The sequence below is a fragment of the Solea senegalensis genome, linkage group LG14 (genome assembly GCF_019176455.1).
Source record: "Solea senegalensis isolate Sse05_10M linkage group LG14, IFAPA_SoseM_1, whole genome shotgun sequence".
Lineage (NCBI taxonomy): Eukaryota > Metazoa > Chordata > Actinopteri > Pleuronectiformes > Soleidae > Solea > Solea senegalensis.
In genome coordinates this window covers 8509214-8523903 of record NC_058034.1, presented here as the reverse complement: position 1 = coordinate 8523903, position 14690 = coordinate 8509214, and the positions used below count along the sequence as shown (strand labels likewise).

The 14690-nt window shown below is 42.1% G+C and overlaps 1 protein-coding gene across 1 annotated transcript; it reads left to right on the top strand.

The window, feature by feature from the left end:
• Positions 1-703: 703 nt before the first annotated feature.
• On the top strand, positions 704-11956 carry enc3 (ectodermal-neural cortex 3). Its single transcript, XM_044044670.1, has 4 exons — positions 704-1005; positions 3299-4333; positions 4548-5321; positions 11880-11956. The coding sequence occupies exons 2-3, from the start codon at positions 3311-3313 to the stop codon at positions 5292-5294; spliced, it is 1770 nt and encodes a 589-aa protein (XP_043900605.1). The 5' UTR covers positions 704-1005; positions 3299-3310; the 3' UTR covers positions 5295-5321; positions 11880-11956.
• The last annotated feature ends 2734 nt before the right edge of the window (positions 11957-14690 follow it).

Sequence of the window (14690 nt, the reverse complement as noted above, 5' to 3'; positions counted from 1 at the left end):
AAAACCGACTTGTGGCAACACATGTATTGTAAATCTAAGGAAATAAACTCTGATGCCAGTGTTGTTTCTGATAACAGGAGGAAGCAGCTCAGTTATCAAAGCCCCTGCAAACATGAGCTCTGTACTCTGTGACCACTCTGTTCTGTTCAGCCTTTGTATGTGTTTGTTATATGTCTTGATGGACAGTGAGTGTGTGTGGGGGGTATTGGGGTGTTTTAAGTTTTTAAGGACCCTGTTATTTTTCTGTGTAGTGCTGTACAAATGATGTTTTACTTACTGATGAGCCTATTAATAAGGGATAAAAAGAAATGGTGTGTCACTATCCAAATAAATGTTGGCATATCCATCTTTATCATTACCTTTTTTTCTAATTTCCTATTGTGTTTAATTATTTTATGTATGTTTTTATATATGTTTTTGTAAATATGTAAATATATACAAAAATGTATGTATATTTATAATGTGTTTGTATGTATATGAATATGTGGAATTATTGACAATTATTGACACTTCCTCTGTGTGCGTGCAGGAAGATGAAAACACAGTGACAGGTGTTTTTGCATTTTTGTGGCATTGGTCTACAATAAACTGATTGATTGTTGGATAAAGAAATAAAACTGACACGGTGTTTTTGTTCATGATTGGGCAGTGGCAGCAGAAACGAGAGGAGGAGGAGCCAGAGTGAACACCGCCACCACCACTACCACTGTGTCTCTGCTCTTTCTCTGCGCTTAGCTCTGCTGACAAGCTGCGTGGCTTCACGAAAGCAAACAATACAACTTTTTGATACAATTGACGCTGTCTATAATTATAAATAATAATAAAAGCGTACGACGCGCACTAATGGCTCGGGCACGTTGCTGCATTTTGGGACACGACACAGTTTTACGCTCGGAGAAGAAGCGGGTTTGTTTGAACTGAGCCACAAACTTCAAACGCATCGACGACGGCGGAACAAGCTGAAACGGAGATAAAGGAATCCGCACCAGCGCTGCTGTTATCAAGGTAACTGACATACTCCTCCTAAAGTATCAGCCACACTGTTCCAGTTTTGTTTGACTCTTCTACTTTCCAACATGTTGGAGTTTTAACTTGCAGCTCTTTGATGTGTGCTGGTTGGAGCAGGCTGGATGTTTACTGCTGCTGCTCCTGCTGCCGCTGCTGCTGCTAACTTTGTAGGAAAGTTGTGCGTCCGCCGCAGTTGCTGACCGGAGTTTCACATTTACTGCACAAAACGAATTTGATTTCACGCTGAGTCCCTCCACGGAAGTCCACCGTCCCCTTTCATTGAGCCTGAATGGCCGACTTAAATGTATCTGCGGTGAAACAATGGGCTCTTTTAGGCAGAAGATATTTATTTGGCCGTTTTGAGAGTTGTGCACAGTTTCTGGGGCTGAGCCAGAATTGTGACAGGCGTGCAGTACTCACGAGGTGATCAGTTGTGTTGCTATTGCGTCTTATTATTACAAACTCATACATGATTAGAATTTGAGTGCAGAATGCATTCATTGTTTTAATAGTCAGCATTTGGAGTGGGTGTCACGATAAGGTCCACAATACCAATAATATCACGATACAACGATTCTGTGATAATACATTGCGGGACAATCATCATGATCTCTATTTAACTGAAGAATACAAAACATCAGTGAAATGTTAAAAGTGTAGGATTTATCTATTTATTCACAACATAGAGAACAAAGTAAATAAAGTCTATGTATTGAGCATAGATGGAGCATTTCTTAATGTAGCTTTGTCTGCCATTATCCCACTGTAAACTCCCTCTTCTTTGGCCAGTTTCCCCAAGCAGCGCCACCACGAGGAGACATGTAGTAGTGAAGCCTGGCGAGTTAAACTGACAGGGACTATTTACTTTAGTATGCCTGGTGTATCGATTATCTTGTTGCATGAGTAAGGACAACAATATGTCACCAAATCGATATTTTGACTGACCCTGTCAGCATTATCATCATTATCCTTCCACTTAAAGCTACAGGCTAGTCTGCACTGGGGATGGGACAATATATATACGATACCATCAAACATTGCAATAAAAGTAGATTGTGTTAAATATCCATTATTGTGACAAATTCAAATGTGGTAAATTGTTCATATTTGAATTAAATGGCTTTTAAATGCTGTCCATCTTGCCAGCATACCGTCTTAGTGATTTATTTTGACACAAGAGGGAGCCTGCATCATTTAAGTCTTTCTAGAACCTCTTGATTTCTAATGATCTTATTAAACTAAGACTCTCGTTTTTCACTGTTAAATGTGCTTTAAAATATGTAACTTTAGTAACATGTTGTTGCAACATTTCTTGATCTTTGATGGGTTTTTTTTGTCTTTCAAAATGAGTAACATTAGTTCATCTCTTTCATCTGTACATCTGGAATCTTTCAGAAAAAGCACACAATCACGGTTGAATATGAACCAAATTATGTTAGTTTGTGTAATAATGTTTAGAGAAGATCCACCTGTTTCCATTCATGAATCTAAAATTATAACAATTGTGTTTTATGAATCTACAATTACTACAGAATTGTTATGATTATAGCGACAGGATATTTATATACGATCTCTGCCTATCTAAACTCACTGCACATCACCAAAAGAAGTACTCAGGGTTTCATCTGCTCCACAGAGGTTATATAATTGAATTTATAAGGAGTGGGTCTGATGTGTCACTTATGTGGGCAGGAAAGCTTTGCCTGTGCTATCGTCTTGTATGTGAGCCAGCAGAGAAACAGAACAGGCTGTCAGGAATTTACTGGCTCCTGTGCAGTTGGAGGTGACTCACAGCCCTGAAATGTTTATAGGGGTGGAAAGATGTGATATAGAGCAACACACCCAGGTGTTGCGTCTTTACCTAACATTAATCACGGAGGCTTGTATTTTGAAGTCAGTGTAGCTCATCTGCTGTCACAAGTTAGAGTGTTGACATTGATGTATGTTTCACAGTGTACATTTTGGTGGCACACTGTGTGCACGCACTGGTTTTCTCAGGGAGGGCTTCTTATCTGATCTCCTTTCATCTCTGAAGTCTGAAGTTCACTTCTGGTGTGAACCAGTGCAGTAGGAGTGTTTTATTTTTCAACAGCCCATTCATCAGCTGTTGGCGTAGTGAGTTTTGTTTAATCATTAAGGGGGAGGAGTGGTTTGTAGTCACTGACACATTTGAAAAGGCATTCATTCATAAAATCTGTTCTTCATGTTGAATTATGAAACAGTTTAATCTAACAAATCATTATCTCTTCCCACTGGTGCTAATGTTTTTCTCCTTTACATTTTCCTCCAGGTCTGTTTCAAGATGTCCGTCAGTAACCACGAAAACAGAAAGTCTCGCTCCAGCTCTGGCTCCATGAATATCCACCTTTTTCACAAGACGTCTCACGCCGACAGCCTCTTGACTCAGCTCAACCTGCTACGCAAAAGGAAAGTCTTCACAGATGTCATCCTCAAGGCTGGCAACCGATCCTTCCCCTGTCATCGCGCCGTCCTGGCCTCCTGTAGCCGATACTTTGAGGCCATGTTCAGTGGTGGGCTCCGGGAGAGTCGTGACGCTGAAGTCGACTTTCATGACTCTCTCCATCCAGAGGTGCTGGAGCTTCTGCTTGACTATGCCTACTCAGCAAGAGTCATTATCAACGAAGAAAATGCAGAGTCGCTCCTGGAAGCTGGAGACATGCTCCAGTTTCACGACATCAGAGACGCAGCATCAGAGTTTCTAGAAAAGAATCTTCACCAGTCTAACTGTCTGGGGATGATGCTGCTGTCGGACGCCCATCAGTGTCAGAGACTGTATGAGCTGTCATGGAGGATGTGTCTGGCAAACTTTGCTTCTCTCTTCAGGACAGAGGACTTCCTCAGCCTGCCCAGAGACAAAGTCCAGGAACTGATTCTCAGCGAGGAACTGGAGGTGGAGGATGAGAGCCTGGTGTACGAGGCTGTTATTGACTGGGTTAAGGCAGACATGGAGCGAAGGCACAGCGAGCTGCCCGAGTTGCTGCGCTGTGTCCGCTTGGCGCTGCTCCCTGAAACATACCTGCTGAAGAATGTAGCGTCAGAGGAGCTGGTGATGTGTCACAAGGTGGGCCGGGAGATTGTTGAAGATGCTGTGCGGTGTAAGATGAGGATCCTCCAGAACGACGGTATTGTAACAGGGTTCTGTGCTCGGCCAAGAAAGGTCAGCCAGGCCCTGCTGCTGCTGGGAGGTCAGACTTTCATGTGCGATAAAGTCTACATGATCGATAACAAGACCAAGGAGATCACCCCAAAAACAGACATCCCCAGCCCCAGGAAAGAATGCAGTGCCTGTGCGATAGGTTGTAAGGTATGAATGATTTTTTTTTTTAATTTACCATTATAAGTTGATTTTAATCAATTGACGTTATCTTGTCTTTAAGTCTCTATTACTGGATTTATTGTGTATCTCTTTTGTTAGCCGAGGATTGTGTAAATACTGCAGTCTGTACAGCCAATTGCCCCAAGGGGACATTTGAGATACCTTTGATTCTCATAATGTAATTTTTCTGCCTGTTTCTCAGGTTTACGTTACAGGAGGACGTGGCTCTGAAAACGGAGCCTCCAAAGATGTTTGGGTCTATGACACGTTACATGACGAGTGGTCCAAAGCAGCCCCCATGTTGGTAGCCAGATTTGGACACGGTTCTGCAGAGCTGGACCACCAGCTGTATGTTGTGGGAGGACACACTTCTCTAGCAGGATCTTTTCCTGCCTCTCCCTCTGTGTCTCTCAAACAGGTGGAACAGTACGACCCTCAGACTAATAAATGGACGCTGGTGGCTCCGCTCAGAGAAGGGGTGAGCAATGCTGCTGTTGTTGGCGCCAAAAACAAACTCTTTGCCTTTGGGGGCACCAGCGTCAACAGAGAAAAGTATCGCAAGGTTCAGTGCTTTGACCCTTGCCAAAACCGTTGGTCTGTACCAGCTGCCTGTCCGCAGCTGTGGCGATACACTGCTGCAGCTGTGGTTGGCAACCATGTTGTGGTGATTGGTGGTGACACTGAATTCTCAGCTAGCTCTGCCTACCGATTCAACAGCGAGACGTACCAGTGGTCGAAGTTTGGAGACGTGACGGCCAAGCGCATCAGCTGCCACGCAGTGGCATCTGGAAACAAACTGTATGTGGTCGGGGGATACTTTGGTGCTCAGAGGTGCAAGACACTAGACTGTTATGATCCATCATCGGACTCTTGGGAAAGTGTGACCAGTGTGCCCTACTCTCTCATTCCAACCGCCTTTGTCAGCACGTGGAAGTACCTCTCTGCATAGTGGGATACGCTCTCTGAGGTTTTTATGGTGAGTAATTTTAGTTTCCTTAAACTGACACCAGCAAACAATATGACAATTACACGTCCCTATTGTCACATAATAAACAGGAACTGATTTTATAGATTGTCATTGTTATCTGCACTGAGTTTAAACCACAATGTCACTTATTTAACAAACCGATGTGAATGTCAGTTTGAACCGGACAAGACCAGTTTAAAACCCCTCGCTGTTGTCAGTGTTGCTAGTGGTTACGGTTACACATTATCTAGCTGCTTTGTTGGCTGGGTGTTGGATAAACATAGTGGAGACCTGGGTTAGAGTGCAGGAGGAATGTCAGTGGTCCTGGTAATTACAGAGCGCTACAACACAGAGACCAGTGTCAGTGACAGGACCACGGTGGGGATCAGGTCTGTGCATGTAGCACCAGGGAGCAGTTGTAAGTAGTAAAAAGTGATATGACTCATGGTCTATAAACATATAGAGGGCTTTGGAGCGAGAGAGCAGCACAGCGTTGAGTTTGTCTGGTAATTGGTGTCGGTCAGTCGTTGGTTCCCCAACTCCTTCAGTTCACATGTTCACAAGCTCTCTTGGACAAGTTGCGTACGTGCGTATGTTCGAGTGTCAGTGTGGTGAAGTGCTGCAGGAATGTGTGTGAATGTAGAGTAACGTGCTTTGAGTAGTTGTGAAGATAATTTGACATACTTTCATCAGCTATTGTATGTACACTCACATGCTACTGTTTTTAGGTATAATCAGCTCATTTAGGCAGGTAGACATGGTCAAGGTGAGCTTCACAATGTCATATGGTTGTTGAGATGAGTGAAATGGATCAAGTTAGAAAGGCCACAGTAACACTTGTACACTTATTACATCCAGGATATGAAGAAATATCATAACTGAATTCACAACATGTTGAAGTTGATGGGCTGCAGCAGCAGAAGACCTCACCTGGTGTTACTCCTGTCACTACAAAACATGTATAAATTCATATAGATGCATAGATACAGGCACAAAACACTTCAACTACATTCCAATTAAAGTAAGGATCCTTTTCAGGAAGGAAAACCTAATTCAGTGCCATATGTGGTGACAGGGGTATTTGTTCTGCAAAAAATAAATGTCAGCTCAGCTATCATTTCAAAAAAGTCAGCAAGAAGAGTGAAGAAAAAAAAGGATCCACCTGAGGGGATCTAAAAGTATATTTGACTGAAATGTTACATACCATATCAGTGAAGAATTGCTCAGACAGATGTGCCTGAAGGAAAGACAGGTTGCAGTTTTCACCGCTTCATATGAGCTCAGAGAAGATCAGTCTTTCCTGAGGGTGTTTTCAGTGTCACACAGTGAGGTATGAGTGATGGAGGGAAACAAAAGGAGGGTATGTGGTGATATTTTGTGGAGTTTTAAGTTTACATCTTTAATTAATGGTCTTAATGAATAATCCTTTCAAAGACCATCTTGCAATGGGGTCACATCGGCCATGGCACCAGTGAACATGATTGATTTTTCAGCACGAGGATAGTAGTTATTAGTACTCAAATAACCAAGTAGTTTTTGGTTAAAAAAGGTTTGTTGTGTTTTTGGTTTGTTGTAGGAATTTGACCCTCCCTTTGGTTTTGTCTTGGATTTTCCGAGTCTTTGCCTGTTGGGTGTTGCCTCTTTAATTCTCCATGTTTGTTGCCATTGTTTACATACGAAATTTATGAATTTACCATTAGTAGAACACGAGCGTGACTCAAAATGGGCTACATTCCTTGCTGCCAAGAAGGTTGAAAGTAAATTTAAACTGAATCTAGTGAGAAGCAGGAGTCTTAAATGTGACCTGTGTCTACAGTAAACAGCTAGGTGTGGTGAAGGGTTGTAGCATTATGAGGCTCCTCCTGGTATCAACCACGTGTTAGTTTAGGTTTTCCAGCCTGATGGAGACAGAAAATCAAGGCTCTGCGGGTGAGAGAACGAGTGAGGTGGCAGACGTTATGGCAACAATAGGGTGACATAGAGGGCTACATTCAAACACCTACACACAGATATACTATATATTCAAACAGAGTAGGTGACAATGAGAGCAAGTCAGACAAGGAGAAGCAAATCTATATTTTGCACTGTTTGGCAGTCGAGACGCCTGCCTAAAAATACTCAACTCCAGAGACTGCCAACTTTCAGCTGGGATCAGAGAGGAAAACAAATGTGTGTATTTGTATTTGTTACAGGGTTAGACACAAACTGGCTAAGGTTAACATTAGGTATAACACTCTCTTTAGGCTGTCCAAATGAATGGAAGTCAATGCGATGTCCTAAGAAGAATAGCTGGGCAAATCTGTGTGTGCATGCGTGTGCCTTTCATGTTTGTAGTGGGGCTGAAAACCACCAGTCAGCTGTCCAAGTATTTGCATTGTTTTTACTCAGTTGTGAAACCACATTTTCTACTTGTAGTACTACCCCCACCACCCGACCCCACCCCCTCTCATACACACACACACTCGCACACAGCCAGTCACATTGCTGACATTGTCTGCCCTTTAAAAAGCCAGTCATCCTTACTCTAATTTGGGAGGAATGAAGGTGTGGCCTGCATTCCCATTAATAAAGATTTGTTAATGTTGTCCTGTGGTCGAGGCCTCGTGGTTGTCCTGCAACTCGTGCGTGGCCCGTGTGGGATCACTAAGCCTCCTGCTCTCTTTGTCACCACCTACTGTAGTTTGGAGCCTCGCAAATTTCCACCAGATGTGACTAACCACAGACTCCAGGGCCAAACCAGAACCCACTGTTGATGGGAAAACTATTTGTAAATGTTAACGCATCGTACTGCATATTTACTATGCTAGAGACAGGTGAAGTAAATAAAAGCAAATAGTAAATAAAAAACGTTTAGTTTCAGCTTTTTCATAAACACGTTTTACACTCAGACTTTAAATTGTACATTTGATGTTTTGGGGGGTTTCTCTGTGAGTAACATCGCAGTGTAATCTGGTCTGTTGTTTGTACCAGACGACAGGCAGACAGGATGTAACTAGAGAACTCTGCACAAAGTTCAGCATGGTCTCTCACTACCACCGAATTATAATGGACCTAGAAATGACTCTTATCGACACTTGAGCCTTTGTTTTCTCAGACTCCCTCCTCCTTCTCTGACCCTCCCTCCTCATCACATCTCCAAAAAAAAAATCACTGACGTAAGCCGCATTTTAGCTTTCCAACGGCTTCAACTGAAGCACTTATGAGGTGGGTATGGCTCTGTTTGATTGGGCACACCTGGAGAGGTCAGGGGGCCGCAGTTGGAGTCAGCAGCGGGCTCTCTATATCCCCAGACAGCTGCTGTAAAATGGAAAGGTCACACTGGGATCAGGGAGGAGGAGCACAGAGGCCCTAGTTACTCAATACTAATGTTTTATTAATGCCTTGCTGTGAGGACCACCAGGAGCACATTCTGAATGAGGCCTTTATTGTGGCATCTGTGTACAACAACGATTCTACCTCTTCTCCAACACACACACACAGGTTAAGTTAGCACGTGCACATGCACACACTTCGTCGCTTGTCCCTTGAGTAATCAATCTGCCACGTTACAGCCCTCGGCACGGCCGCCTACATTTGCATAAACCTAATGGAGTTTTTATTGGTCTTTTCACCACGCAGCAAGCAACAAAAAGCAAAAGGGAAAGAGATGCTTAAAATGGCAGAATAATCACCAGACTAATTTGATTACGCCCTGAAAAAAGAGAAGAGCTGTCATACAGTTACAGGGGCCTCCTCAGAAAGCCAGCTGGACAGAGTGTGTCTGCCTGGTAATTAATCTGAATTACATAATATTTGTGCCTCTAAAGTAGCACTGAAGTGCCATCTATTCAATCACAGAGAGCGTCTTTGTTCCAGTCTTAAACTGGAGTTTCTGGAAGGATTCATCAAGACATGCCACGGATTATTTTGCGGCTGTACCAAGATCCTCACAGTTCATCCTGGAGTTCTTTATTTGTCCCTCCATATAAAGCAAGCTCATGTAAATGAAGTCACTGTGATTCAAAAGGTAGTCAATACAGTGGAATTCTAGGTGGTCATTAGTAAACATGGCACGGGCCCTGTTGGTCACAAGGGACAGATTAAGAAAGAGGACTCAGCTTTGGTTTGGCGTGTTGTGGGTAATTGGGCCTCCAGAAGACGCAGATGCAACAAAAAAAATGGAGGCATATGTCATGATGCAGGTGTCATTACTTTGATGAATGTGTTTTTACAACTGTGTGATATTTTAAAGGGTAGATATGGTACTAGTGCTATGAGCCGTGTTATAAATGTATGTAACTATGAACTTTAGCATTTAAAAAGGTTACTTCCTACTGCCAAACATTATAGAGCACAGAAACACAGAGGGAGCTACACTGTGTTCATGCTCCTACACATACACGTATAATTACAAACACTGATCCATCCAGATGACAAGTCAACAACTTCAATGCTTTAAAAACATTCCATATATTAATTAACCATTTCTCACTCATGGCTGCAGCTTGCTTTGTTTGTCTAACTCTTCTGGCAACCAGGGTGTTGAAGTGCTATGAGCTTGGGTGGCGGTGAGTGGCTTAACAGAAAAAACAGTAGCAGAGTTTGAAAATATAAATCGTGAATATGCATAAGTGAAGCCAGGATTTCAGTGATCTCTGATGACATATCCCTGATGGATGGATGGATGGATGGATAGATATTTTTAAAATAGTGGGAAGCTTGACATTAGCTCATTAATTTTCTCAGAAAAGAGTGACTTACTCCTTAGTGGAGGATGGAAACAACAGACAGACGGTGGCAGGTTAAACCTCTGAATGCCAGATCCAATCACTGCACAAATTCCCAGCCCATCTGTTTTGTGAGCTGAAAGACAAATTGACTCATTCCATCCCTCACAGCAGCGCACCGTGGTTACTGCAGTGCACCAGACCAAAGACGCACACACGGGACATGTGGGCACTCTCTAGGTTACAGTTATTTAGCTCGCCACCTGTTGGCATCCCACACTCACTCGCTGTTAGCAAGAGGAGGTCATACCTGTAGAAGTTTTATTGCCTACTCTGAAGCAGTGAGACAGTTTGAATGTATGTCACGATGAGCTTGTCTAAAAGTATATAAGATGTTAACAGGTGAATGCTGTTGTGAGTCTTTGTATATTATTAACCTCGACTTGATGGGACAGTGGAGCTCATTTCTGATGACAGCGGGAGTATTGTTATTTGGCAACGCGAGGCTGGGATGTTGTTTGATGGATGTCTTGGATGTAACCCTACTAATAAAAAAGTACATTTGAACTCGATCCCTATTTGAGCTACACTTTTCATACGCTTTGACCTTGTTGACATTGTTGAGTTCTGATCGTGCCGGTGGGCTCAACAGCTCTTATCAAACACTGATATCATCGTGTTTTTAGAAGACCTGAGCCGCAGAGTATTTACGTTTCAGAGACATGCTCTTCATTTTTTGCACTCGAGGGAGATTAGACAGCCAGCAGCAGTAGAGAAGTGCGGCCATTGAGCCAAGCCGACAGTATGTGCCTGGAGGAGCTGTGGAAAACTCCATCAGGCCTGCAGTTGCTTGTTGAAGAGGAAGTGTTGCTACTGTTATGTTACTCAGGCAGTTGGGGGTTTCTTTTAAGGCTGGCCTTTTGAACATGAAAACAAAAACATGGTCCCGTTTTTGCATTTATTAACATTTTATGCCTTCACATCATTATTATTATTGTTATGATTATTCCAGTGAATGTGACTCACTGTTTTGCCCGAGGTAACATGTTCACAACAACAGTAATCGGTGAGTAGAGAGGAGTTAGTTGTGAAAATAATAAGTCATTATGTTATCCAAATAAGCCCCCAGCAAAGCCTGTATGTAAATGTCACCTCGCTTCCTTTTAAAATGGAGAGCAAACATATACTTCATCCTCATGTGCTCTGACAGAGTCATCATTGAAAATATGCAAATTACATGTAAACATCATGTTCAGGCTTCTCTCTGACCACCTCGAATAAGCTGTGGAACATTCCTTCATAACAGCAGGGGAGGAAAATTAGATGCTCAAGTATCTGAGGTTGCTGGAGACGAGCGATTCCAAAAACAAACTCGTCCCAATGTTTGTAGTAAAAATGGTGATTAACACATGAAGGAATTTGAACCACAACAAAAATCTCATACTGTATAAATTATATCCGGATCAAGCAAATAAGCTGATGGTTTTGGAATATGTGTTTTATCTGACTCCAGAGAAGCTTAATGTTACAGAGCAGGGTCTTCTCCTCTGCCAGCCTCTGCCATATTTATTACCTTGTGACATAAATGGCTCGAGCACTTTTAAATCCCACATGACAGGAGGACTTTGGTTAAATAAAATCCATCCTGAGGCATTCATATTAACACTGTGTGGGTAACCCTGATGAAGTGGTCGTTTGATAAGCTGATATGTGGCTCGAGGACCAGAGTCTCTGCATTCCTCTCTGTTCCCTGAGAATGTCCAGGCCTCGCCTCCGGTCATGTGGACACTCCTCATACAACAGCGGCTCCTGTGAGTTCACAGGATCCAAACATTAATCTCCCTCTGTCTCTTTTCCACAGATCAGCCGTGGTGTCTGGTATGTGGTCTCCCTTCACTGTCTGCAGAGAGGAGGAGGAGGAGGACGAAGGTTGTGTGTGTGTGTCTTCGCTCTGGCTTCATCCAGCCTGATTCACATTATCCTCATGTGCAGATGACTGAAGGACTAAAGGCCTGAATCCTGGAAACAGCCCAGAGACTCAGAGAAGTCTTCAGCCTCTTTGCACCTGATCTGTTTACTCGTCGTTCTTGTGTAACTTTCCCATGTAGCCACTGGCCTGAGCTGGACTCATTTCTGTGTACAAGTTTAACAGCATACATGTGTGTCAGTTAAAGATCAAATAAGCTACTGAGACTGTGTCAGCCCTAAACTGCTCAACCGACTCACTCCATCATCAAACGTGTTATCTCGCCACCTTTTCATTAAACCTTAAACGGACTTTAGATAAGGTGTCTCACTGACGTATTGTTTTACAGTGAACTTAAAATAAGAAGGTCCGCTGTCCTTTGTTGTGGTTATTCTGTCCTCCTGACACTGGGCATTTACTCAGGTGTAATTTATTTTGACTGCTGATGGACTAAATTAAACCTTTGCCCTGCCAGGCGTATGGGGAACTCGAGAAGACGTTTGGGGGAAGTGTATGATTTTGTGCACAGAAACAATCTTCCTGTCTGTATTTTTAGACATTGGACTTAGGCTTCCCTCAATTTTGGCGAGCTAAATTTGTATCTTACTCCTTGACTTAAAAAAACAAGCTCGCGAAAGAGAATGTGGCCCATTACGGCTGCAGAAGATACTTTTCCGTATGTTTTGATGTCATTTCTTGTGTGTTTGGCGTCTCAGGGTTATGTACAGTTCTACCTGTATTTGTTCAAGGAAGGATAACTGTATGTCTTTTCTTTGCTCTGAATATATATATTTTTTAAATGTGATAAACATTTTTACAGAAGTTTCTCATTTTAAACTACATTCTTAAAATGTGTGATTAAGCTTAATAGCAGCGATCGTGTTTCAATCTTAAATATTGCCAAAACCAGAATAGCTTATCTTAGTGTTGTTTTGGATGTGAATGAGAAAAGCTGGATGTTTCCAAAGTAGTTAACATTGTAGGTATAATATCCAGTCTTTTGTGTGTACAGTTTTTATATTTGCTTTCGTAATTAATTTGTAGAAGGCTTTGATTTGCACAGTTTGTATTAAGAAATCTTTTACTGGTCTTAATTTTTGTATCCTTGTCTTAACCCAGATTGGGTCATGTCTGTGAATAATCGATGCTTTTTTTTGTAGCAGTTAATTCTCCATCTTCACGTGTGAGCAGTTTTTCCAATATATCAAATATACTGGTTTGTTAAGCTATTACTGATGCACCATCTGTTACTACATGACCTACAGCTCATAACTTGTCAATAAATGTCATCTTGTTCAAAAACATATTCTCTTGTTTGTTCGCTGTTTTCCAGGGAATTTGGCAGCTGTGTCATTAAAACGCTGTAGGCAGCCATATAATCACACAGGTACTCTTAACGTGCCTGGAATAGTTTCCAAACGCGAACAAGGAGCAGTTCTGGTATTTACCAGCAACACCCACGTCCTTCCTCCTGCGCTGTCTTTATCTTTATACCCTTCTTGACACACATTCTCCTCATGTGTATGTGAGGTGCCAGCCACTCCTGTGGTGAAACTAATGTATAATGTGTGCAAGTACATGATATCTCTCAAAGCCTAAAGACTGGGCTAACTGCACATTGTCAGTCAGGTGATGCTCCCTCCATACTGCTCTTTGTGCAGCGGCTTAGTTTACGTGAGAAGACATTGCAGACCAGACTGGGCGTTGGGAGGGAAGAAGTTTGGTTGGCACGTTTTGGCAGAGTGGCAGGGAGGAGAGACGGAGAGGAATGTACCCACACTCAGATTTAGGGGAAGTGGCTCTGAGTGTGCTGCTGCCTTCAATTTCATGTTTGAAAGTTTAGGTTTGCTGTGTCTCAGTGACAGGTCCATTATTCCTGTGTTGTCTGAGCAATCAACCTGAGCAATCAATTATTACATATTTATAGTATTTTATAAAATATTCTGAATGTACTCGGTACAACAAAAGAATACATCTGGCTTTAAACACGACCATTTCCAATACCGTCCTGGATTAAACTCCTGTTGTTAATCCTTATAATTATTTATATCCCCCTTGTCTCTCTGAAAATCTATTTATTATTTCTGAAAATAAGTTATTTCTTGTTTTGAACAAAATAACTTTTTAAATATTGTTTTTGATGGCTCTATCTGTGCATGATTCCGCACTTGCAATATGAACATTGAGGCTGACACTTACATGAATTCAAACTTACAACCTTCTGATTTGTAGTCAGACAACGACTGTTACATATACAGGCCGACAGAGGTTTGTTGCGTGAATGGTGTGAAGTTTGCTATCTCTGATTGCCTTGTTTAGTACGTCTTACAAAAATGTGAAAAAAGTGAATGTTTAGTGTGTCGTCTGCAATCGCACAAGAAAGTCATAGGTTAGTGTGTTGTCCAAAATGTGACAAAAAAGTCATAGTTAAGTATGTCGTCCAAAATCGCAAGTAAAAAGTCATAGTTTAGTATGTCGCCCAAAATCGTGCGTAAAAAGTCATAATTTAGTACGCCGTCCAAAATGTGACGAAAAAGTCATAGTTAAGTATGTTATCCAAAATCGCACAAAAAAGTCATACTATAGTATGCCGTCCAAAATCAGTAAAAAAAGTCATAGTATAGTATGTCGTCCAAAATCAGTCAAAAAAGTCATAGGTTAGTATGTCGTCAAAAATCAATCAAAAAAGTCATAGAATATTATGTC